We start from the raw sequence: 26,135 nt of genomic DNA, 5'->3' as shown, positions 1-26,135 counted from the left end.
TCAATTCTTTTGAACTTGCTTTGCTTGCCCAAATTTCTTAGAAACTACTGCAGCAGAAAATGCCCTTGTGGGGTACACACCAAATGCAAGACTTCTGCTACAAAAAAACCCTTAGCATGACAGTTCTACAGTCACAGATTACAAAAATTATCTGGTTTCAGTAGCTTGTCAAGCTTACCAACTACTTGCCTGAATTCTCTTGCAAAGAGAAAATGCAGGCTGGTTGAGGCTGTGTTCACTATGCTTGGTTTTAGGACTGCAAAGAATTTACAGTCTAATTACAAGACTCTAAAAATAGGAGATGACAGCACTGACAATAGCAAAACCTAAGCCATGAAAGATGAACTGCTACGAATAAAACAAATAAAAAAATCGCAGGTATGGCTGGAGCGTTCTCAGACACAATCCCTTAGACCACATGGGCTGCTAAAAGCCTAAAATACTCTGGCATTGGTGCCTTAAGTTTGGTTCTTTTAATTCTGGGCCACTGCAAAGCTGTGACTTACCTTTTCAGTCCTTCAGGTAGCTCTCATCTCACTACAAATTAAATTTCTCATGTTGCTGCTAGCTACTGTCTCCACTAATTGCAACCGTAAGGTCATTCCTTGCATCTTTTCTATCAAGAACTCATGGAGAAACCTTGAAGAAGTAGGGTAGTGACAGGGAAAGAAGGAAGGGGCACTAATAGTTCAAAGGGACAAAATGAAATTGCTGTGGGGCAGAAGCACACAAACAACTATAAAAATCAGGAGTGCTCTTACAAGGACCAAAGGTCATAAAACTCACAGAGAGATGAGAGATCACATAAAGATGGGCAAACCAACTCTGTACCAGAGAAGCTGGAGAGGAACACAGAAGTGTTTTCCATGATTACAGGATCACCCTTCCAGTGATCAGAAACTGAAAATCAAGCAGGACAAGAAGCCTGGAGGTATAAGAAATTATTACACTCAACAAGGAAAGACTATGATGCTCATTTGGAGATGCCAGCGGAAAAAAAAAGCTGCATTGTAGGGGCTAACTTGTAAACGTGACTTGCAAAATTACCTGCTCACTTCAACAGTGATGTCACTAATAGGCTAAGCAGCAGTTTTGATGAATTTCATGCTGTTAACAGCAGTTTTCCAGTGGTTCATTACACTGACTTTTGGCCAAGAACTTGTTAACTCACAGGGCACTGAAGTTTAAAGTGAACAGGAAAAAAAAATGGAGAAGAAGAGATATTTGACACCACTGATGATGAAATGGTTCTTGGTGTATTCTGAGAAAACATTTGAGTCAGAGCAAACAGGGAACAGAAAAATTACTTTCATACTTATGTCAGCCTAGAAAACAGTTCTACAGAGAAGGCAGAGTCAATTAGCATAGGATTTTGATCCCAAACCACATTCTGCTTGCAGAGACCCAATTTAGGTTTAGATCACTATTACTCTATTACAGTTGTAACAGGTCTTTTATCTACCCCAGCACAGAGGGGGCAGTGATGAGCTTAATTGTCTTGTCCTTACCTTGCATCTGTGTCTTGCCAATGAAGCCAGCTTGAATCCAGACTTACTTTTCTTGCCTTAAGAATGAAATCAAAAGTAAGAAAGGAGTGACTGAAATGGCAAAAGCTATAAAAAGAGTAAAACAACAACAACAAAGGCTGTTAACCCATCAAGGCTCTGATTATCTCTAGGGTTTTTGTTTGCTTAGAACTGCGGACACAAATCTAACATACAATATATAGTACAAGCTGCTCCTAAGAGTAAGGGTGCCTCCATTAGAGACATCCTTAAAATGCTACCAAGGGTTATCAATTTTCAATTTGCTGAAAACCATATTGAATCACTAATAATGATTAGACCTTGGTCTTTGAAGGAGGTTAACAGTTAAAAAAAGAACCCTCTGCCACTACATTCAGCCTGTGATTACTCTTTTTATTAGTGTAGTTGAGGGATTAGTAGAAATGTTTGTCTAATGAATGCAGCTGCTATATATAAGCACATGCATGAGTAAGCCACTTGTCGACTGAAACCTATTTAGAAGTACTTCTGAATGGTGCACAACCTATCTGTACTGCAGTACTGCAATGGATTTTGCAATAACATTAAATATTTTTTGCTGTTCACATTGTGAAATTCACCTCATTTGCCAGTTTTACTCATGTAACATATTGTGTAGGAGATACAGGATGGACTTTCCTATACCTTGTCTGATTTGTTTATGACTTTTTTGAGTTCAAAAAAGAGTTACTAGTTTGGAAGTTCTCAACAGGTGACAGGAACACGTTTTATAAGCACTTGTGTACATAAATCAACTTCAGAAATGCAAATTAAAGCACTAAAAGTGCTATCTGTGTCTGTCTTAATTCCAATGCTTTGCAATACAATTAATTTTTAAAATTCATCTCTGCTCATTCTCCAGCATATTACAGAGTAAACTGTACTACTAATCAAACAGCAATTTAAAATCCTTCATAGGTGGATGAGACCAAAGTTTTATAATAGCAGACATCAATGGAAATCTCTTCTATGAATAAAAAAATGAAAACAACATGTTAAAATATATCTGTTCATGTATTTTAAACCAAATCAGTAAACCAGTAACAAAAACCTCTCTGGAAAACCTCTCTGGTTGAAACAAAGAGAGCATGAAGTTCAAAGTCAAGGTGGATGGTGTTTAAGCTATTTAATTATGAAAGAAAAGCTTTTCTTCCCCCTGAACTACAATGAAAATTCAGTCTCTGGTTACTGCCTGTTAACTTTAGATGATCCATGTTAAGGCTGATATTTAGGCCTGACTTTGTCATATCTGAGTAAGACTTTGAAAATAGGGACTTCAAAGGTGTAATGTAGGAGAGAGGGAAAGACTCTCTGGTTTTCTAAGAGTGCTTAGCACACTCATTTCTGAAGTCAGGCGTCTTCAACTTCTCAACAGTATCCCTGAAACAACGAGGCATTTCCAAAAAGGAAGACTCAGTCCTGTAGTCAGCACTTACATTATTGAGAAGATGGTTAGAAACGCAGGACAGGAGGCTGACTTATGTCCCCAGTCTCTCCAATGCATTATTGCTTTCATGAGGTGTACCTTCCTGTAACTGTACCTCTTACACCTTCATAGCTAACAATTCTTTGTATGACACACACATGAATGTATATTATGTGCATGTTCATACAGGCATACATGTATATATATATATAAGCACATATCTATACACAATTTTTCTAAACAAAAAGAATTAACCAGAAATAACTTTTGAAATACAAAGCACTTAGTTTGAGTAACACTGCAAACCCTCCATACAGCTGATGGTAATTTTTTTCCTCTTTAGAATACGATTTTCCTATGAAATTCCCTAATTTTTTTTTTTAGAGAACCAAGTTTTACACTACCAGCTGTTGCCTTTTTCCTATTTTGTACACCTCTGCTACAGAATTCTACATGAATGCAGATGAAGAAAAGTCAAATACTTGTATGTTATTTTCATTTGCATTACTCGTTATAGCTTAATTTTTTTTAGCTTCCTTTTATCACCTGAAATACACAACGTCCATCTGTACTGTCATTCATACAGTCACCAATATTGAGACAGAAGTACTAAGTCAAAATAATTGCAAAGTCACTTTACACCTTGGCCAGTAGTGCTCCAAAGCAGGATAAAATAAATTCCCCTTTTCTTCTGCTTTATTTTGAAAATAATCAGAGGTTTAGCTTTAATCAAAGTATGCATATATCTGAAAGCTAACCCTGTAAATATATCCTCCATCTTTGTATATAAGCCACACACAATTTTTAGATCTGAAAAATTATTCCAAGATTTATTCATCCCCAAGGCCTTTTTGATACAGATCTGTGCATGAATGATGGGATGAGAGCTACCTGCCTTTCTGAATGTACCAGTCAGGGTGGTGGAAGGCACATTGAGGATGAAGTGACATGGAACACACTTCCTGAGTCACTGTTGCATCGCTGTCCCTAAGAACACTTCTGTTCATGAGTAATTTCCCAGGAAAACCATTTAGCACCACACCCAGCTGTGTATGCTTCCTCTGTGTAGACAGAGCCCTTCAGGTGAGTCAGGAGATTTTCCCTGCATTCCAACCGCCACTGGCTGAGCACACATTATAGGCTGAACCACATTAGGTCAAACACATATAAACAAATCCTTTTAGGTCACGAAAACAAATTGGTTTTCATACACTGTACTTCCTTCAGCCTTTAATGGCTTTAAACTCCTCTTCAGATCCCTGAGAAAGTTGCCTTCCCTGTCTGGGTTAGATAAAAGTTGTAAAAATTTAGACTTATCCTCCTCCCTTTCTGAGCCACTTCAATGAAGAAGTGTTTTGGAGCCAGTCCTCTTTCACTACCAGGTAAACCCATTGCTAAGATAATTTTTGTGGTAACCTAATGTTAAAATACTGACAGCAAGCAATTCATTCTCCATTCTAAGAAGCCTTACAAAGACACAAAGTTTTATAAAGGAGTCAAGCTGGCTTCCCCCTTCACACACCAAAATAACATGCTTTTAAATGCTCCTTCAAATCCTATTGTTTGGTTTCCTTTTACCTTCTGACTCTCTTCAGAGATGAGTATTCTTTGTGACTTAGTAACAGTATAGTTTTAATGACTGTACCATAGGTGGTACATACTCAGAATACAGGTAACCATATTTTTGGAGACTGTATTATTTTAATACAGAAGAGCAAGGCAAAATCATGATAAGTGAGGAAACTATTTTGCACAGGTTTCTTGAAAACCCTGAAAAACATCCTATTTTGAGAAGAGCTGTAACAAAAATGCTTCAAAATGAAACTATATTAAATAGTTTATATGAAAGTAACTTGTTCAGGCCCAGTCAGATGCATTTTAGATTAGATTGCAGTTTTATTGCTGCCTCAGTGAGGAGAAATCCCTATGCCTGTAAAAGGCACAAACGACGTGCTAGTCTGTTGCCAATGGGACACAGGTTATTTATTTTTGGATAAAATAATACTGCTTTAAGTAATAACTGCTTATAAACCCTAATGAAGCAAATATCCTGCTACTTGGATTGCATTACAAGAATAACAAAACCAAAACAGACTAAATTCTTACTCTTGGGATCCCACTCCTACTCCTCTGTAAGCAATTAACACAAAATTAAAAATGGAAAGTGCTTGACTACCTGGAGAGCCACTCAGGCCCCAGCCTGCCAGCAGCCCCCTGATTGCCTCAGCGCCCCCGCCATGACAGCTTCCCTCGCCTCAGGGCTCCAGCACTGCCACGGAAGTAACAGCCCTTCTGATTGGCCAGCGGCACACAGACACCCCCTCCGATTGGCTGTGCCCAGCTCCCGCCTCTGCGTGTCCCTCTCGCCTCCCGCCATGGCGCCTCTCCTGTCCCCCGCAGCAGGCTCAGGTGGGGATTCCCGCCGAGGACGGGCGCCGGGGGGTGAAGCAGTCAGGCAGAGCTAATCCTCAGTAATCGCCTTCTACATACAAGCAGCTCTGTTCCAGAAAAGCTGGTGCCGAGCAACCAAAACATACACCTTTGTAAGACAGCTAGAGCAGATAATCTTAAAAAGCAGCCTGAACTCTGAAGAAAGCTGACCACAAGAACAGCACTGTACACAACAATTGTTTATTGAGAGGGTTGTTGCATTAGAATTGTTCCCATTTCATCAACAAAAGCTGTGGCAGAAGCAGGATGACGCTACTGTCGTTCTGTCAGGAAATCCAGTTCGAGTGTCAGCACTGGTCTCTCAGCTGGTTGCTCAGTTCTTGGAGTTTGGCAATCATGTTGTCCATGGCAGTCAGCTCATCAGCTATCTCGCTGTGAACCTCATTATTTGTTACATCTACAAAAAGTTGCTGCATGACAAAACAAAACCAAAACAAAACAAAACCACAATCAAAAACCAACATTATTTTAAAATATACATACAGTTTCTCTTTCAGCATAGAGATAGAATACAAAAAGCTCATCACCACTACCCAGCATTCCATCTTTCTGATACCTGTGTGATTTCTCTTTAAAAAGTCAATTTTGTGGCTCATTAACAAAAGATGCATGTATGTTTTTAAAACACTGGATACAAACAGCTATAAACATGGTCAATATATGATACACATGATACTTTGCCGAAGGGGCTGAATCCTCCTGTGGGTGTTGGGTTTCTGCTCTGACTCGACTGCCTAAGCTGACTCCTGATCCCATCAAAAGTGAAGAACTTTACCACACAAGTCAAAATAGAAGAGCATCTCACACACTGCACTTATGTTTACAAACCCACCAGCTGATAAATTAGTACTTGTGAATTTAATGGCCATTTTCCTAGTGTCATTTTGTTTTTTTATTTTCTCAAAAACCCCAAATAAACATATTATAATGTTTGGTGTCAAGACTTGGGTGGGTGGAGATATCAATCTGTGTGTAATTAAGTTATACAAGAGAAAACAAAACACTATAAAGTAATAAAACCAGTTTGTTCTTTAAGACTTTCAGAAATTAACAAAAATCCAAAAGAGCTCACAGAAGCAATCACAAGCTTCACTTATTTACACGAAAGCCAAGGGAGAGGAATGTTAAATGACCTGTCTAAAGCCTTGAGATCCCCAAGCTCTGACAGGAGCTCTATGCATGCTGCACCACAACATTGTCATTGCAAGACCAGGACCTGTCGTTTGACTCAAGTAATACGGAGGCTGTGTGAGGTACCACTCCATAAAAATATGGTGGTGGTGGTGGTGGACCCAAACATATGTTTTCCCTTTATTATGTAAAGGGAGAGTGAGTCACACTGTGTTTGACACAAACAAAAAGCCTACATTTAGAGACAAAAACAAACCAAAGTTTCTCTGGAGTACATCTGTGCACCATTATAACATCAAAACATAAAGTGAAATAAAGATACGTATATAAACAAAAATGTACTTAAAAGGCCCGAACTAATGTCTCAGAATAGTGTTGTCATAGAACAAAGGAACATTTTATACAAAAATGGGAACATGTCCCTGCTACAAGTAGAGAAACATTTCTGACTTTCAGCCCCAAAACCCCACACTGGGAATGTGACAGAAAGTTTGGTTCTTTCTGTCTAGGTCAGCTACATAAATAAGGATAATATAATTATTTTATTCCCCCCTCCCCAACCTAGTTAGAGAGTTCAACTAGATACAGCCTGGAGAAGTTTCATGTACCATTGTTCTTTGGGCTTTGTGTTCTTTGGGCTTTCATGCATTTATGATACAGTTCAATGACCTTTCTTATTTTTGGAGATCTAACCTATCAGATCTGAATGATCCATGGAGGGATAAAAGGAGCAGAAGAGAGCCCACTGTGCTATCTGCCCAAGTGTGCAACTGCCCAGAAGGCTCTGTAGAGAAAGGAGCCCATTAACAACACAATTTCTAGCTGCAGCCTTAAGCAGAGGGTGGGTGCATCACCCACAACAAAAGAACTGGGATGTCCCAGGAAGGCAGGAAAGGTAAGAAGCCTGGGAAGAGACATTGTTTCACCTGTACAAATATTACTGATTTGTTTCAGTTGCATGTCCTGATTCTAAATTTCAGAAATTTATCTTGTAAGTGACTTTCACTGTTTCTTTATTTCTTCTGAAATTTTAACTGCTAAGTCTTCTTAGCCCATTTTTTTTTAAAGTTCTCTTCTCTGTTGAAAGAGAAAAAAAACCCAAACAAACAAGCAACCCACACTAATATTGACTCAGAAGGCAGCAAAAGGAGGTGCTGCTGTCAAGCTTGGACAGGCATAAACAGAGCTAAACTGTGCATAGGATCTTACAGATGATGACTTAGTTTTTAAACCACAACACTTTGGAAATTCAATACAACTTCAAATTAAAAATAAGATGACATCTTGGAAAGAATACAAAAATGGTGAGGTCACACCAATAGCTGTATCTCTAACATGTGAGTTTTTTCAGAAGTGCTATGAAACTCAGAGGCACCATTACCTGCCAATAAGATGTTAATTTCATTAGTGCCTTCAGGAATTAGGAATCCAATTTACCAGATTCACCTATTCTTAATCTTTCAAATACTGCATGATCTTGCAGTATTTGTATTTATAGCACAGAATCACAGAAAGGCAGGGATTGGAAGGGACCTCAAAAGATCATTGAGTCCAACCTCCCTGCCAGAGCAGGGTCACCTGCAGGAGGTCACATAGGAACATGTCCCAGTGTCCGGGCATCATTTATGTCAAGTAGTTTTGCATCCTCTACACTCATACCTCATCCTACAAACTTATTTTTTTTTCCCCACAACATTCTGAGCTACAACATATGCTAGCGTTTAAAAGCACAATTGCAGAGCCAGCATGTGTATGCTTACACAACTTCCCTAGGTTTTTATCCTTAAAATTATAGAACTTGAAAGAAACTGAGCCAAGTTTTGCACACTGATGACAAATCAACACTTTGTAACACAAACACATGTTATAAAGCTTGTGCTCTGTAATTCACATTTACTAAACCCCATACACAGCCAGGAAGAATACTCCTTTAACACATTAAGTGTATTTTGAACAGAAACGTATTCCAGGTTAGCCCCTCAGTTAAACAGTGGCTGTTTCTTATGTTATATAAGATGAAGGGTAAAATTACGATAATAATGGTGCAAAACCAGGCTTGTTTCTTTGGTTTTTGGTGCTTACCCTTCATAGTCAGGCACCCAAGCATATGATTAAAATACTATATTTTCCAGTGAATTAATCTCTGAATTGCTATCCATAAAAACATTAAAAGTTCTGTCTTTTAATAAATAACTTTGGTTTTAAATCATCTTAAGATGTGAGGTAGTCCTGACATGTTTTGGTCATTTCTGCATGTTTACATCCTTTCTCTCTGAGACTGCCCTGCTTTGCCCTTGAGTACTCACATAAAGAACAGGTTTTTGAACTGACTGATTTCTTCCAAACATTTGAGACTGTTTGCCCAACATTTTTAATAAAATTCTAACTTGGTCTAAGAGATACCATTGACGTTTTAGATTAGTAGGTATATTTCAGTCAAAGCCTGACAGGAAGAAGGAAATAAATGTTTACTTAAAATGCAATCCTTTACAGAGTAGAGGTGAATAACCACCTGATGATGCACTGGGATAGGCAAGTATTATTTGATCTTCAAATGACCCAAAACAGAGAAATGGTTTCTGGCAAAAGAACAAAGATTTCTAGCTTTAAAACAAAAATTCCTTCCTTTCAAACATTCCTACCTTTGCTTTGGATGACAAGCCACGTAAGTTGAGCCGAGCTGAAGAAAGTATCTGCAGAGCTTCCTGATGATTAAGTTTGTTTTTGCTACATTTTATAGACACTAGAATGCAAGCACAGAAGAAAATGACACAAAAGCAAACAAGCATTGCCTCTATAGCAGCAATCTTTAAACAACAATATTTAGTTAAAAATCTTGATACCTTCCATTGGCAATTATTAAATGTAACATCAAAAAAAAAAAACCAACCCAAAAAAACACCAACAACCAAAAGCCCCAAAAAACAAAAACCAAAACAAGCTACAAAGAGGCAGATTGCCAAGTAATTTTCAGAAGATAACTCTAAACTGAACAGGTATACCTTTCTTCCATAAACATAAGCATCACAAAATAGTGAATAGTCTTTACAGGGTCTAAGTTTTGTCCATCTCCTGACTGGTACAGTCAGTCATAATTATGTGATGATTTGAGGACATAGATAAACTATAGATACATTTTCACTTGCATTCTGAACTTGCTAACTATGAAATTATCTGATCTCTTGTTTACCAGTTGTATATTTACTGACTCACACAGAACAACTTATGACTAATTCCAAGTTTTTTTTGTATGCACTATCAGGATAATTCCCTCTGCTAGAGGACTCCCAAAAATAGGAGTAAAGATAATCGGTAAAATACATTATTTTGTTACTAAGTTTATGAAATATTTGCTAAACTCTTCATGAATAATACAAGTTCTTTTCAGATAGGACATACCATGTGCAATCTCTATAGCTCCTTTCACCACTTCCTTAAAAGAAGAAACATTTTTCTCCCAATCACTTGATTGAATTTCACATTTATGTGCCTTAGTGAGGCACTGCAGTGACTGCAAGGAGGAAAAAAAAAATCAAAATGTGAGAAAACAAAATAGGAGACTAATTTAATTTTAAGCATCTATTAAATAAACATTCAATACAGAATATGAATGTATCTTTCCTATGCTTGGTTTCCTGTGAGTTGAAGTAGTGTCCTCCTCTGCAACAGTAAGCACCAGCTGTAACACAGATGTTCTTCGCCAATATTGCATCTCAACTATGAAAGGCATATAAAGTAACATATGTTTAATTTTTATCTTTTAAAAATCTGTCTAGACTGATGGATGTGACCCATGTTTGCCAAGTCATCATAATTAAATGCACATGAAAACGGGAAAAGTACTTACACTTTGAACAGCAGTTTTGTACCAAAAATATATAACTGAATATCTCAAAGCTTTCTTTTTGTATATGTATTCATGACAAATAATGTATTTAACAGATGCAGCTATTAACTGCCATAGGGCTTTGGTTCTCAGTGTGAATAGGAAGAATAAATGTAAACAAGGGGTCGCATTAAGAAAAACATATGAAGAATTTAAGCAGAAGAAACAAATTTTTGCTACTAAGTTTTTTTTATTTCTACAGCATCAAAATTATGAACCAAATACATGCCAGAAGTTATGTGGCTTGAGGGTTTGGTGACAACTCCTCAAATATCTTTTTGAAGAGTTTAAATGTTATATAAAGGAATAAAACACTTTCAGTGCAGCACATGCACATGAGTGCAATCAAGATTTCTGATTGCTGAACAAATGCAGATTAAATTTGGGGGTCATTTCCCCAGAAGCTTCTATATTCTCTCCCCCACCAGAGTTCCAGTTGCTATGGGACAGGGTGACTGAACTGCTCATGTCTTCTGTAAATTGCAGTAAGGGCTTATTAAGTCAAACCAGAGCTAATTAATATTTTCCTTAACAACTCAGGTTTTAACTGGTAGTAGTTCAGGCCAGCAGAGGTAAGAACTTCCAAGAGAAGGACCAACAATTTTTACAGCAGTCTGATTTCAATCTGCACGTGACTGAGTCAGAGGCAGCAAATTAGGGTTTTTTTGCTGACAGATGTCAAGGAGGGGGAAAAAATACAAAGTCTTGTGGGCTGTTTGTTTGGACTTTGGGAACCTGGATTTATCCTGGAAGGAAACAGTTATGAGGTGGGGAAAGTTTAAGGAACAGAAGAGTTTAATAGCCTGGGTATGGATCAGCAGGAAACCTGAAGGAAGGCTGGAAAGATTGCCTGGTGGGAAAGGGGTGGACTGGATTGCTTTCAGTGCAGGAAAGAGTGAAGTACTGAATGAGGTGGAAGGTCAGATACATAAAAATGTAAGAGCTTTACAGTAAACATATGCTAAAAAAAAAAAAAAAAAGAAAAGAAATACACCACAACACTTCAATAGTTTTACATTCCTAACTTGTAAACCTGCTTTGAATTCAATTTACAAATCACTGCTGTGAAATGTAACTGTAGACTTCAGTAATTCATGGCATCAGATACAGCAGCAGAACAGAAAGGTAAAAAAAAACAACAAAATCAACAGCCAACCCACTCTTTACAATAGCCAGGCATACAAGGTTGGTCTTTCAAATGCAACAATAGGAAAAAAAATGGTTAAATATAATTAAATCTGCACTAAGCAAGGTATTGCATTGTGGAATAAAGGTCAAACCCTACAGTTTTAAGGAGGTAGATGATGCTATGATAGATCTGTTGTCATTTCTTTGTCCTATGATGCCACAATACGGTAAATAATACCCTTTCAGAATTTATAATAAATTTAATAATAAACTTGGGTGGAAAACTATAACAATAGATCTGAAATTTTCCTAGAGATATTAATATTCACTTAATATCTGACTAACACGTGATAGTGTTCATGGCAGTGAAACCAATGAATCCTGTTTCAGTATTTTTATGTTGTATATGCTTTATAATATGTTACCAGGAAGCTAGGAGTGACTATCTAGTGTACTGTAAATTAATTTTTACACTGTAGCTATAGGCAGTTTTGACCTTTCAAGATCATGATGGCACCTATGTTACCATCATGTCAGGATACTTGGATACACACGTAAGCATACCTGGAAGTATATATAAACATGATTCCATTTTTCAGGGCAAGCTAGACTGTAAACATGTTCCAAAGCAACTCTGAATAGGAAAGTTAAAAGTTCTGCCTGTACTACAAATTGAAACCATGTTTTAACTTGCTTAGTGATGTAACCAGATTCTGAAACCATTACATTTATAATATAGTCAGGGCCTCTGTTACTTTGCATGTCTGAGTAAGAATTTGAGGATATATTACAGGATATTGCCATGTCTGTATTTCAGAATTCTAAATAGGCCAAATGCCTTTTATTATGCAGCTGTAAAGAAAAATAGGGAATAAAAAAAGGCAGGAATTGGAGGTATAATGGGCACAGGCAGAGACCAAACAAGGCATTTCAGAGGGCACAGCATAAAGAGGAAGGCAGTGAGCAAGGCTGAAATAATTAGAAGTGTAATCTCACAGGCTACAACTGTAGGCCCAACCATATGTCTAATATGCTTGACATCAAGCCACAAGCAATCCTCCAGACTGATATTTTTGCCCAGGCCAAAGGCATACTCCCTTTAGGAAACACATATGCTGACCTTGTGTATTTTCAACTTCAGTGAAGATCTGATAACTCATAAGTATTTTTGGAGTATGCAAGGCTATTTAGATTTTGGAAATTTAATACCAAGTGCAAATCACACTCCAGCATACAACAAAGTAAACACTTCTAGCAGCACAGAGTGGTTATTTTGGAAATGCAATCAATTCTATTATCTGGAAAGTGATAGGAACAAGACATTGAAGTTAATGTAACAAAGCCAGGTATGATTGAAGAGACACCAATGGCTCAACAGATTAAGAACTTAACAGCATTATTTAATTCCATTTTAAGCTAAGTAAGGACAAAGCACTTTTACTCTGTGAGCTCGAACTGTTGTGTAGACTATCTTAAATACATTTTTCCTTAGCAACTGGGAAGAATATAGATGGCTTACGATGCCACTGTATCATGCCAGTAAGATCCACTTTTTCCCAGAAGCTGCAATATCTTGTCCTCAGAATCAAAGATCTTAATTTAAAAAAACCCAAACCACTATTTGATTATAGACATGATATTGCTGCCAAGAAAAGTTTCAGAATTCAAATCCAAGACAATGCACATATGCTGTAAAAGATGTTTTGAAATTAAATATTGATAAAAGAGATGAATTCTTTAAAAAAACACAAAAAATAATGTAAGACATCTTTTTCCTATTAGATAATAAAAATGTGTGCCAAAGGAACACGAAGCAGAAAACAAGCTCATAGAAACACTAAAGCAAAACACACCTGGAGCAAGGGCCCTTCTTGCTATAGCAGTATAGCTTGTTAGAGAACAGTGGTTTGTACCATAAGTGTGTACCCATAAAACAGTACACCTCAACAGCCCATTCACCTTTTCAATATCTTCACTGCTGTCATTCTGTCCATTTCCATAAAGTCGGGCATAAAGTCTCCAGATCTCCCTGTCATTTGTCACTCGTGAAGTCACTCTGCCAAAGAGCTCTTGCAATTTCCCCTTCAATCCACTCGCTGCCTCTCCAGCACGGTCTGCCATACCATCCACTACTGCTCTGACCAGAACAGTCAGCACCTTCAAAAAGCAGCAGAACAGAGCTTTTATTTCAACTTGAATCAACATCAACATATATGTTGTTACCAGTAATATTTGGTCTCTATCAGTGATTCAGTAAAGTACAAATACAGTACAATAAGAAGCACAGAATTCACTAAGAAATACAGTATTGGGGGAGTAATTCAACTAATTTCAACCTCAACTGTAAGGTTGGTGAAGATAAAGAAGCCAAAGAGCTAAGACAGAAATTTGTGCTACTGAGATAGGGAAGGGAAAAAAAGAATGGTAAAGGAAACAGTGGCAATATGCTAAAGATATTTCCACCTTAAACTGCTGCTATAAAATATCTGTAAATGGGCTGAACCAGATTAATTCAGGTAATGGAAGATACGTATTTAGGAGACTCTATTTAACTACCTGCTGAAGCTGAAAGATGTATAGTGGATGAAATGGAAACTGGAAGGCAGCTGAATAGCACCTTGGGAATCTCTGTGTTTAATGCACTTCTGGTGAATTACTGGTCAAGTCAGTTCAATCAAGCTTTTTACAAGTGTGCATTTTATGGCATTACTTTCTGAGTCCCTGGCTTCAGAATGTGGGATTGGACCTGCAGAAATGCTGAGCACATGCAGCTGCTGGTGAACATAATGGGAGCTGGGCCTTGCATCTGTGAAATGCTACATAATACCAAATGTCCCTGAAAAAAACAGGGAGTCTTTGTGTCCCAAACTGGACAATGAAAATAGAGAACAGTTTTACTGTGCCTCAATTTTACTGTTCCTTCTCAGTAAAATGAGAAATAACAAATGTAAATTAAGGCATTGGATCATATGGTGAATGAGAAGAAACTAAAACCCAGAAGAAACTAAAACCCAGAAAAGCTGTGGCTTATTATGTAGGAACGTGTTCTGTGTGGTGCATGAGACACAGAGACTGGGGAAGAAATAGTGATAAAACCAAACAGAAGTCTCCTAAGCCTTACATTTGGACAGGGTAAAGGGCATACAAACACCTTCATGGTAGCACTTCCTACCCTGGGAAGGTGTCATTTGTCTCCAGTGGAGTTTTAATGACAATGCCTGTGTGATAGTAAGACTTACAACATAATCACATTAATAGCAATATTGGTAACAAGACAATAATAAAACAAATCTCAAAACCTAAGTATGAAAACCCCGAAACCACATAAATATACCACCACTATAGTAAAAGTAGGACATGGGTGCATCCTCACAGACTAAGATGCAGTTCACTAGCAGAAAGCAATGCAAAAATTGACAGCATCAAAGTATATTACACTTAAAATAAAAACCATATGGAGTTTAATATTTGTTTTTTTCCAAAACATTTTCCTAAACCAAGTTTTCTTGTACAGACTGACTCCATTAACATGCATACCAAGAACCAATTACTGAGTTTTATCACTATAGGAAATCATCGACAAAACAACACAAATAAATCAAAATGACCGATGATGTTAGGAAATAAATCTCTGTAACAAAAAAGTGGGGAAAAATAGATCTCCCTGTTACCTTTTCAGAATCAATATGAAATCATAGTAGCAGCTGAACATTGGCTAAACAGTTCCCTTCTCCTCCCCCCTGTTTAGCATAGCCCTTATGAAACTGTAAATACAAGAAATTGGCTGCTCTTTCTTTTCTTGCTGTTAAAGAGCTCAGATTTTCACTTGAGATAATAGAAAATATGATAAATTACTAATAGTCCCAAACTTCTGAAAGTCATATTACATTCATGATTTGGAATCTAAGGTTCTAAAACTCATCATTAAATGAATCATGTCTTCTATAATAATCTGCTAGAAAAATACCAGCAAACACCATCCATTGATATTTTTAACTACAGCATTGTAATAAAAAAACTTAAGAGGTGTAAAAAGATATATTAAACTATGTTCTCTTTTGAAAAGGAACTAGAACTGGTCCCGAAGATTCATATATACATATGACTTCTCAATCACTTTCTTAGTTTAAAAAACTGTTATTCAAAATTCAAAAAGTTAGTTCACATTAATATCATGTTATCAAGAGTTTTAAAGCCAATTGCATTTTGCTTGCACCTTAAAAAAAAAGCTTCTCAGTTCCTAGGATTTAGCAACTGAAAAGTTATCTATATTCCCATAGTGTTCAGGCTTTGCTTAAGCTTTCATCATAGTAATCTATCTCCTTTTTTAAATTAATCACGTACGCTTTAGCACTACAGCAGTTAAAATTAAACTAGTGTGAAGGCCCAGATTAAAGGGTCCATTAATCAGTAACGAATCATTAACACAACTTGGCAGTGCCCAGTTGTTCAATAAAGCTATTTCAAATTGTGAGTGAATTTGCTAATAATCAAAAAGCATTAGCAGTGTAAGAGAGCTTTCCACGCATTTTAGAAGTTTGTCTTAATTGTTACCTTTCAACTTATGTCTTTAAGAGAATTTAAACTATCACACATATTAAGCTATTAAAGCAATGCTCTGCTGCCCAGGATCCCACACAAGCAGTACAGGTTTTGGTTTTTTTATGTCTCTTCTAATCAACTGGGTTCCCCATGACCACTGTGCACTATGTGCTCAGTATGACATCACACCATCTGCATTCCTCCTTCTCCTCTGCTTGAGTGAATAATCTGTGTTTACTAAAAAGTGAACAAAACCCCCCATGGGACAAAACCTTAGAAACAAAACCAGTAATTTTAAAATGCTGTGACTGCTATTAGTTAACCTTATTTCACAATTGTGATTGAAACAGCTCCTTTCATGTAAAAATTCACTTGATCAAACAATTTTTAGAAGCTTCACCAATATTAATCAAACTTGACAGTGGTACAACACATCTGCAGTATATAAGCAGATATGCCCCTGTGCCCCTCCCAAATTAAAGCTTTATTATAAAGACAATTATAGCTTGTGAACTACTTAAACAGAGCTCTAGAAATGATAAATTCCTAGCCTTGCTCCTCAAAATACCCATTCTTGCAGCCTTTTATTAGAAACAGTCTTGAAATACAAACCACTGATATGAGTATGATTTTTGATGGAGAGGGTAGCAGAAAACATTTGTTACCCTATCTTTGTGTAAGAACACAGAACTGCAGAGAGGAACCATTTGTTCATATGTATGAATTCATATTCTTTGACAGCACAAAACAAAGATCTTGTTTATGGAAGTAATGTAGCATACAGGTTTTTTACCCACTAAACAATTATATTATTCACCAGACCGCAAGTTTCCAAGTAAAAAAGACTGCTTGCCTCCACAAACATACATGTGGTACAAAGAAATATGATGAGCAGTTGCAGAAATCTTTCAGGTGCACTTACCAGTTCAGACTAGTAATTCAGAGGTTAAATTGCTGATTACAACAGGTAAGGCTTTCTTGGCCAATTTTTAGTGACTGATCTACTAAATGAAACTGCAGATAACTGAGTGAGCCTTTATTTTTTATTACATAGCATCTACATTTAAGGTTTTCAAGTTCATGAACATTAAAAGGAGTACAGAAATTTAAAGAATTTTAAGAACTAGTAAAGAAGATAAAACATGCTTGTAAAATATAAGAGGAATCCTAGGAAACTAGGACTTTTGAAAGTGGCCTTTGCTGTAATTTTTTATTGCATTGCTGCTCATTTATAAAGAGCCCTCCCAATTTTTCTTGTTATGTCTGCAGAATCTTTACATACATATCTTCAAGCCTCATGATATCCAGATCTCAGAATCTTTGCAGCAAGAATGGCATAATTAAATAACTTGAATAGCTTAGAAGCAAAATTTCCCAAAGCTGTATTCTGTACTCAGAAGTCTGTCACAGAAAGACAGGAATGGCCTAACAGAAATCACAGCCTTACTGTTATTCAAATAAATTTGTGATTTACTAATATCACTTTATAATATGACTTTATACTGTGCCCAAATAAAACCAAAAAAAAAATGTATGTAACTGCAGAAACCAAGGACATTTCAAATTCCATATTCAGTTGCATATTCCTAACTGATGAATTCAGTCTCACAAGGGTTTTTTTGCAACAATGATTATGCTAAAAGTGATTGCTGACTGACTGTTTTAACAAAGAACTGGAATCAATGACTTTGTTTTTCCAGTGCCATACATATCTATTTTTCTGTATTTTTAAATTCCTACTTTCTTTCTCAGCACTATGTCATTTAGCTTAGTGATGTGTCAATTAAAATCTATGATGACTACAAATACTAAATATAACCTGAGAGATCATACTGTGTTTCATGAGAACAGAGGTGTATGCTTCCACTTATTCATGTTGCTTTAATTTACTTTGTTAAAATACAATTGCACAACAGGGTTAGAGAGCATTTCAATTTAAAACAAGCCAGTTGGCAAAAGGGAGATGCTCAGAAATTAATAATGAACCTTGTAAACAATCTAAGCAAAAGCTTTTAGTTTTATCTGCTTTTTTTTTTTTGCTTTTTTTTTTTTTAATTTTGTTTTGCCAAGGAAATATTCTTTTCTTGTTTGTAAGAATATATTTTTCTTGGCCAACTAATAAACTCCTTCCAATTGAGAAGACTATTTCAAGTTATGACAAAACCCATAAAGTACTTTATGTTTCAGAAAACAGAGTTAAAATTAGATTATAAAACAAAACCAAAACTTCTGCAAAAATTTTAACAGTTGTATAAAAACAAGATGAAAAAATATTTACAAAAGAAAAGTAGAAATTTAGTGCAAGCAGTATCTCAATATTTTAATAAAATACTCCATGTGAAGTTTGACAAAACACACTAATTTATATGATCTCAAAACATTTAAAATTGATAAAGACATGTAGAAAGCTTGATTCCTGGTCAGTTGTCCATCTGATTAAAATAATACAGTAGATCACCCCTAAAAAAGCTATTTAAAATAACAATTGAGAAAAAAAATGTACTTGAAAAAGCCAGTCATCTACAAAGTGTTCCATGAATAACCACACAGGCCCCACCAGTACCACAGTACTGTAGCTGCCAAACACACAAAACTTTACCACATCTTTTCCATTGACACTTTTTAGTGCAAAGGAGTCTGAGACCTTCTTATGTTCAGTCAAATCAAACCCAAAATATTTTTCTTCATACACAAGGTTATCCTGTGCATGTTGGGCTTTATAGCAGTAAGCACTGTGCTCACATAAAATATCTGACTAAAAAGTAATCTGAAACAGTTTTTAACAACCCTTCCCCCCACTAACAAATAAGATGTTTCCACAACCATAATTAATTCTATCTGTTCTCTCTACTTGTCACTGAACTCAAATTCTCAAGATTCAGGAAGGCTTCTTTTCATCATTTTATGGGATAAGAAAAGAAACATAACCCTGGGATCAGTCAGCAGCAGCAGCTGGGTCCTCTTACATTGGTACTACACACAAACTCCTTAAGAGCTCATCAGATCTTCAACAATATCCATTAATTTTGCAAAGGCTTTTGGCGCTGTTTCGCTTCCCTTCTTAAGGGGTTCTCTGGCTTGCCTTTCAGATTCACCCTGTTATTTTAACTGAGTGTACAGAGCTCTGCTTGGATCAGGACCCGGTTTTAGGCAAGGTAACATCCCAACTGAAGCTGTTAAAATGGGCTCTCTGGATTTTGTCCAGAGCATACATTTACAGAGAAGTTAACTGAACTACAGTGAAAGGTGAGAAAAATACCTCCTCTATTGTTTGTTTCAATTAAGAATCAATATTCTGACTGTAATGCATTCAATCTATGAAAACTAATTCACTTTCAAAGTGGCTGATTTGTGGAATTTTCAAACACATGGGAAAAGCTTACTTTTCTTTAAACTTTATATTATTTATATTATTTCCTACGCTAAAACTTACAAGAACAGTACAGAAAGACGGGATTACACATTGTGTTTTATTTAAGAATAAATCCTAAAACTGCAAGGCTCGTATTTGTCCTTCCACAAAGTTTGAGGCAACCTGGATATAGTGGTTTTCCTTTCTGTACATTTTCATTTTAAATACTCAATCTTAAATCCAGATCTCAAAAAATTAAATGGCTTGCCTGCATAACTTCACTGGTATGTATACTATCATTACTGATACCGTATCAGCAGGAATCTCTCTATCTCACAAGAAAAATTAATGAAAATATGGAACAACGTAACATGAAAACTTCCCCACCTGTGTATCCTTGTACTTTTCTCTTAAGTCCATGAGCCGGTGATAAGCTTTAATTGCTTCTGAAAACTCTCCAACATCTGTACTTGTGAGAAGATAGTTCTCCCATATTTGCCAGTGCTCATAGTTGCACTTAAGGGCTTCTTGGAGGGTCCGAAATGCTTTGATTCTAATCAATAATAAAAAAGAATAGAAATGAAGATTCTATATTAAAGATTTAATACAGAAGATTACGGCATTAAAAAACACTTGGCCTTGTATCAACTAAAAGCTGATGCTTTAAAAAAAAAACAGGTTTAGAAAACAGTGTAATGTGAAAGTTATTGTTTATAGTTTACAATATTCATAACTCATAGAATGGTTTGGGTTGGAAGGAACATTAAAGATGATCTAGTACAAACCCGCATGCATGGAGAGGGACACCTCCTAGCAGATCAGGTTGCTCTTTTAATCTCTCTTGCCAACTCTTTTATCAGTTAACTCTACAGTACCCTCTGTACATTCTGAACCAGGGAATTTATGTGTTAGCTCTCAATTACATTTTGACCAAAATTCATTATAAATGTCAGTATTTTCTTTTCTGAATTTTCAACGGGAACCATGAGAAAATTTTACTCATGCTACAGTTGTAACATTGAAAATTAAAAATCACTGAGTTCATGGCAGATGCAGAATGATACCAACTCATTTCATCACACAAAGGAAGATTACTTAACAATAACAGCTTTTTGTGATTTATTTTAAACATTTGCATGTGGTAAATGTGCATACTCATTGCACAGAAGCCCATCAGTTTCAGCTATTTTTTCTTATGTCAGCTGGAAGCTCTGCTGACACTGTTCCCTGATGCTGTGCTGCTCAATGCAAACACACCAGAGTGGCCCCAAACACTATTAGGGATAACGTAGCTGCCCTACACTTTACAGAGGTATGACCTTCTGCACAACATGCAACAAATGGTGCCAGAGAAGGTGCAGAAGGATTAAGAAGTCTTAATAGGATCTGAAGCATGTTAGTAAGGTCTGGGTGCCTACTATTTAAAGCTTTAAAAGTACTACCCAAAGTTTCAGTAAATTTGAAATTTAAAAAAGGATTTGCTAGAGAATCAGATTATATGATTCTTAGGACTTCAAGAGACTTAATCTTACTCTCAGCTGGACAGTCATGGCATGTATAAAAACCAAAAATTTTAAATGAAAACTTGAAACAGTTTTCAGATTAGAATAGAACTTATCTGGGGAGGCATGACAATGTATGTCTTCCTAATAAAGATCATCTGAAGATCACAGTGGATCAGGCCATTAGAAGTCTGGAATGGCAGTGTCAGGGTAAAATGTAAATAACTGCCCATCTAAGCCCAGAGTATCACAAGATTTATCGACTACACACTAAGACAGCTGACTGAGAGAGAAAAATTATTGAAGGGAAACAGGTCATTTGGCATAAATATGGCAGTTGTCCACAAGCAGCATCTTCCCAGGTACACTCCCCTTTTTCTCTCTCTTCTGATATACTGATACACATGATGCCAAGTAAATGCACTAACACTTGGGTCTGCTCCACTGTTAATCATCTTAGTGAGGAATTTCAGATCTTGGTTTTGATAAATTATATTAGAAAACAGAGACCTGCTCCTTCCTCTGGACTTTGCTAAAATGGAAGCTAGGCTCTGGCACGCAGCCTGGCAGGCTGGAAGATACTCTGGCTGACTGATTTACCCCAGTCACTTTGAGAAACTGTTTCTAAAACTGCTATTCAACATCTATAGGATTAGCCTGTATGATCTCCACCATCCTCTCAAAAAAGTTTAAGTTACCAGGACGACAGATGGAACTGTGAAATGTAGACAAGAGGGAAGGGATGGAAATTGCATTTCTCAAGTCATCACTCTTGCTATGCTAATAAAGTCCTCTAGGTTCTCAAAATAAATTTCTTGTGTATTTAATACATCATATAATGATGAAGTATTCTTAACCAGGGCAACAGGTAAAGCAATTTGTATTAAAAGTGGAAACAGTACCAGTGCATCATCCTGCCTCAGAAACCAAGAATCTCTCACCCAAAGAACAGAGGTGCAGTCCCAGTTTGTTCTGAGAAACATGATCTAGATTTCAAAGGCCTCCTGGAACCCAGAGATGTTTTTCTGGTAAACTGAAGAGTATAGCCTGTTTTCATCACAATTCTAATTTTTCAGAAGGAAATTCAGAATGCACAAAACGTGTGGACTCTTAAAAATAAAACAAACCCAAAAACCAAGAAAACCCCTTTAATTTGTGTTAGCAAGTTATCTGCATACATTTTTCAAAAACTTACATATTTTATAGTTGCCTGCTGCATGAGAGTCTGCTAAGCTTTACTCAAATGCACAATCCGTGAGTGGGACTGATTAAAGAGCCTGGTGGGAGTAACGCTTGATTTTGCTGAGAGCAAAAGAAAACAAGTAAATTTCTTATTTTTGTTTTCCTTTTTAAAAATCCTCCCTCTACAATTTTCTTTGGATAGCAGGCTTAAAAAATTCCACTACTGCTTGCTCGCCATCCCCAAAATAAATCATATTGAAGTGCACTACTACAGGTATCCTCTGTGTTGAGAGTGGCTTAAAGTAACTCCCACACAGTCTTGATCCATAACAGGCTACACAAATAATCAAAAGAAGTTACTATTCCACAGCAAATACAGGCCACAACTATCTATCAGCATGTAATACTGTGTTCAGATTTACTGTGCAGATATTCCACTCCCATGTGATTGTTGGGAAAAAAAGCTCAGAAACATATACTCTTTTATTGCTTTTGATGCAGTATCAACCAGGTCACAAGTTATGTATATATTTATCATTTTAAATCACAAGGCTAACAAAATTAAATCAATACAGTGAAACTAATCACTCAGTTGTTTCTCAGCCTTGTAACAGATGAACAGACAAAAAAATTATTTTAAGGACACTTGTATGAAACAAGCATAAGCCAGTACACTGAGCATCTGACATACCCTTATGAACTCCAGGTAGAAGGAGCAATCCATCACATGCAGCCTAAGACAATAAATTGGGCATTCTCAAGGCACTGCTGAAGATGAAAGGAACTACTTACAAGTTAAAACAAGCTCTTGTTTCCTATTAGATTTTAGTCTTGAGTTGTTGTTCTTATGTTCATTTTCTCCTCCTTCCTGTTCCCATTAACACATCAAACCACCTCTTGAATTAATTTATGACATTACTTCCAACATTTCCTTCTTATGTTTGTCAATTAATCCTTTTATGTAAATTTACTATTTTTTTCTCTTATAGTTGCCAGATCTGAGACACAAATTTTGAGTAAAGTTTTGAAAAGTTTATCTTATTCTTTTATTTCTTCTTTGGTGCAAGTTATAATGTGAAAATTCTTCTTAAATATTAAGTTCTTTCAGGTATTCTGTGTCTACAAGTAGCATTTATTACATTGAGTCGAAACACAAAATGCAAAATGCAGTTCATTCAGGTCAGAGCTAATAGTTAATCTGGGGGAAAAGGAAGAAGTGAGCTACTATGTGTGCAGATCTACATCTGCTTTTTGTAACATTAAAAAACCCTGCATGTTTTTCCCTTAGGTCTCCTAAGGGAATGAGAATAATACAGTATGAATTGACATAGGTCAATTGACATAGGTCAGAATGTACAGTTTGCTCAAAATGGACATATATTTTAACTTCATAGTCAAATTAGTTTGCAGCTTTAATATTAATGTTTTCCACTGGTTGTAATTATTACATCATAAATACCCTTTAGAAGAAAAATGTGTGGAGTGAGAGGTTGCTAATTTTATAAAGGTTATGAAACTCTATTTCCTGCAAAACTAAATGATCCAGCCAGGGAACTGAAGGGATAAGAACTACAAAATGTCAGGTAAACATAAAAAAAACATCAAAGGGAATTCTAATTATTTATTATGGAAGCACTATTCTTTAATCCTTTTTAAGTACTTACTTCTGTTTTAATCTGATGTAAGCAGTTGATAAATTGTTCCAGGCCTCAGCATTCTGTAATGATAAGAGAAGTCCCCACAAAATTAGTCACATATATTATGTGTACTTGATAAAAATATGTAAGTGAAAGTACTGTGAAATATCATTGATTTTGCTAGTCACACATACTAACGTATTTTCTACAAGGCAGTAAAACTATTACATTGAAATAGAAAAAATATATTTAAAAAAAAAATTACTGATTACAGCAACAATCCTGTATATATATATATATATATATATATATATATATTAATGAAGAGCCCTCTGGCTGGAATACACTAAGGCAGCTCTTGCCTTCAGTTTAAACTATAAGCAGGCATCCTCTTCTGGTTCTAACTGGGTTGTGCATATTTTGCTAAGTATTTTTTTTAATTAATAAGAATTTAAGAAAAATTTTATTAATTTTTATTAGCTAAGAGAAAGATTACCTTGTCACCTCTCTCAGTCTTCCCCAAGAGAAAGCAATGAATAACAGCTTATTTCAAGCAGGTAGCGTTAGCTCCAAGTGAGCAACATACTGCCAGTCAGGCCTCTTGACCAAAGTATTGCCAGAGCACTCCTGAGACCTAATGCAGCTGACACTTCCATGCCAACTCAGTGCAGTCACACTCAAACAGCAATTTCATACCCATGCTTGCCTGTGCATCCTGAAAAGCTGGCTAAAAAGCTCCATTCCCCCTGTGCTCATGAACTAGATAGCTTACCTGTCATACAACTACTTATTTGACTTTTTTTCAGGAGAATTTGATTACTTTGAGGACTAAATATTTTAAATATTTTGTTTTATCTCTCTTTTCAGTCTACTCAGTCTACTCATTCTCTTTTCTGTTTTAGCAATGTATGCAAGCATAGAGGAATTTCTGCTCAAAAAAATTTTATCATTCATACACACATACTTGGATGAAGTTAAGTATATTGATGATGCCTCATGACAAAAATATATCCTTCACGCATGAGTTAATTTTATTCAAAGAGCTAAGGTTTAAACAAGTTTTTCATTCTTGCTTTGCTTGCTTATAATGAAAACATTCTTATTTCTTTTAGATAAGCCATCTGAATAGCTTGTTGGAAAGTACATACATCTGGTTCCAGTGTCACACAGCGCTGAAATGCTTTGGCAGCACCTTCGTAGCCTTCTAAAGCAAGGTATGCACAGCCCAAGGAAAACCATACACCTAACTGGAGAGAAAAAATGGATTATTACATTTATATGTACAAAAGAGCCAATTTTACTTGGATGCTCAAAAACACACCACTCATTGATTTTAACTGGTTTTCAGGTATCATAACAGTATTGTATTGGAATAAATCATATTCAGTATGCAGAATATAGGAAAACTTCAGGTTCAAAGTTTTCATAAGTGTGGATAAACGAAGGTTTTCACTATATAAAGACTACATAACTGTATGTGAAGTGCTCTTTAACAATGCATCTTAATTCATCTTAATTCAGAGAAGAAACTGGTAGCTATCTAGAAGCATGCATATTTTGCTTTACTTTGGGAGAAATCCAGATTCACTTTATAGTATTACAATTAGTTCAAATGGTAAATATTAGGACAAATATTTCAAGGAAATCACATTTTGCAAGAAACATTTCTAATGACTGAACATGAACCCTTCAAAATTGTAGCTCTTTCTACTTGTCAGAGTATGTCTTCTTTAGTTTCTAATGCAATGTTTACATGTAGAAATGTACTTCAATAGTGCCTTGCATAGAGAACAGAACTTCACCCATTCAAAAATCTTGCATTGTAAGTCTATAGTTGTTACAATCAAATCTCCCTCTCAACCACACAGATTCAACCACAAATTGACTCCCTCTCCATTCCCCTCCTCAGGAAGCTGCAGAGAGCCATAAGGTCACCCCTCAGCTTTCTTTTCTCCAAACAAGACAAGTTTAAAGTCCTTAGCTGCTCCCCATAGGACTCTCCTTCCAGCCTGTTCACCAGCTTTGTTGCCCTCCTCTGAACGTGCCCAAGTGCCTCCTCTCCCTCCTTAAATTGCACACGAGCATTCAATGAGAAGCTGCATCAATGCTGAAAAGAGTAGGGTGCAACCTCTTTTCATCAGCTGCTTATACTGTGTTTGGTGCACTCCATGATGTGGTTTGCCCTCTTGGATGCCCTGGCACTGCTGACTCACACTGAGCTTTCTGTACAGTGCTGGGATGCATGGGAATGGTTCTGAGTTGTGCCAGAAAAGGTTTAGGCAGAAAATTAAGAAGCATTTCTTTACCAAAAGGGTGGTCTAACACTGCAACAGGCTTCCTAGAGCAGTGATTTA

General features: G+C 36.4%; 1 protein-coding gene and 1 long non-coding RNA gene across 5 annotated transcripts in view; both read right to left on the bottom strand.

Moving 5' to 3' along the window:
* The window catches only part of LOC139794093 (uncharacterized), a 35,519-nt gene extending 30,302 nt beyond the window's left edge, over positions 1-5,217 (bottom strand). The window contains exons 1-2 of the long non-coding RNA XR_011724945.1: positions 5,147-5,217; positions 1,509-1,564 (exon numbers count right to left, since the gene is read on the bottom strand). This is a non-coding gene — a long non-coding RNA (uncharacterized lncRNA). The remainder of the gene's footprint in view (positions 1-1,508; positions 1,565-5,146) is intronic.
* Positions 5,218-5,585: 368 nt separating this feature from the next.
* The window catches only part of TTC27 (tetratricopeptide repeat domain 27), a 105,131-nt gene continuing 84,581 nt past the window's right edge, over positions 5,586-26,135 (bottom strand). For all 4 annotated transcript variants that reach the window (XM_071739211.1, XM_071739208.1, XM_071739209.1 and 1 more), the window contains 7 exons: positions 24,930-25,028; positions 23,809-23,861; positions 19,848-20,013; positions 13,526-13,723; positions 9,952-10,063; positions 9,195-9,295; positions 5,586-5,831 (listed from right to left, as the gene is read on the bottom strand). In XM_071739211.1, coding sequence (XP_071595312.1) covers positions 5,709-5,831; positions 9,195-9,295; positions 9,952-10,063; positions 13,526-13,723; positions 19,848-20,013; positions 23,809-23,861; positions 24,930-25,028 — 852 coding nt within the window. In that variant the 3' untranslated portion in view covers positions 5,586-5,708. The remainder of the gene's footprint in view (positions 5,832-9,194; positions 9,296-9,951; positions 10,064-13,525; positions 13,724-19,847; positions 20,014-23,808; positions 23,862-24,929; positions 25,029-26,135) is intronic.

The sequence above is a fragment of the Heliangelus exortis genome, chromosome 3 (genome assembly GCF_036169615.1).
Source record: "Heliangelus exortis chromosome 3, bHelExo1.hap1, whole genome shotgun sequence".
In the NCBI taxonomy this organism is placed as follows: Eukaryota; Metazoa; Chordata; class Aves; order Apodiformes; family Trochilidae; genus Heliangelus; species Heliangelus exortis.
Note: the sequence above shows the minus strand (reverse complement) of the source record. Positions and strands in the feature narration are given on the sequence as shown.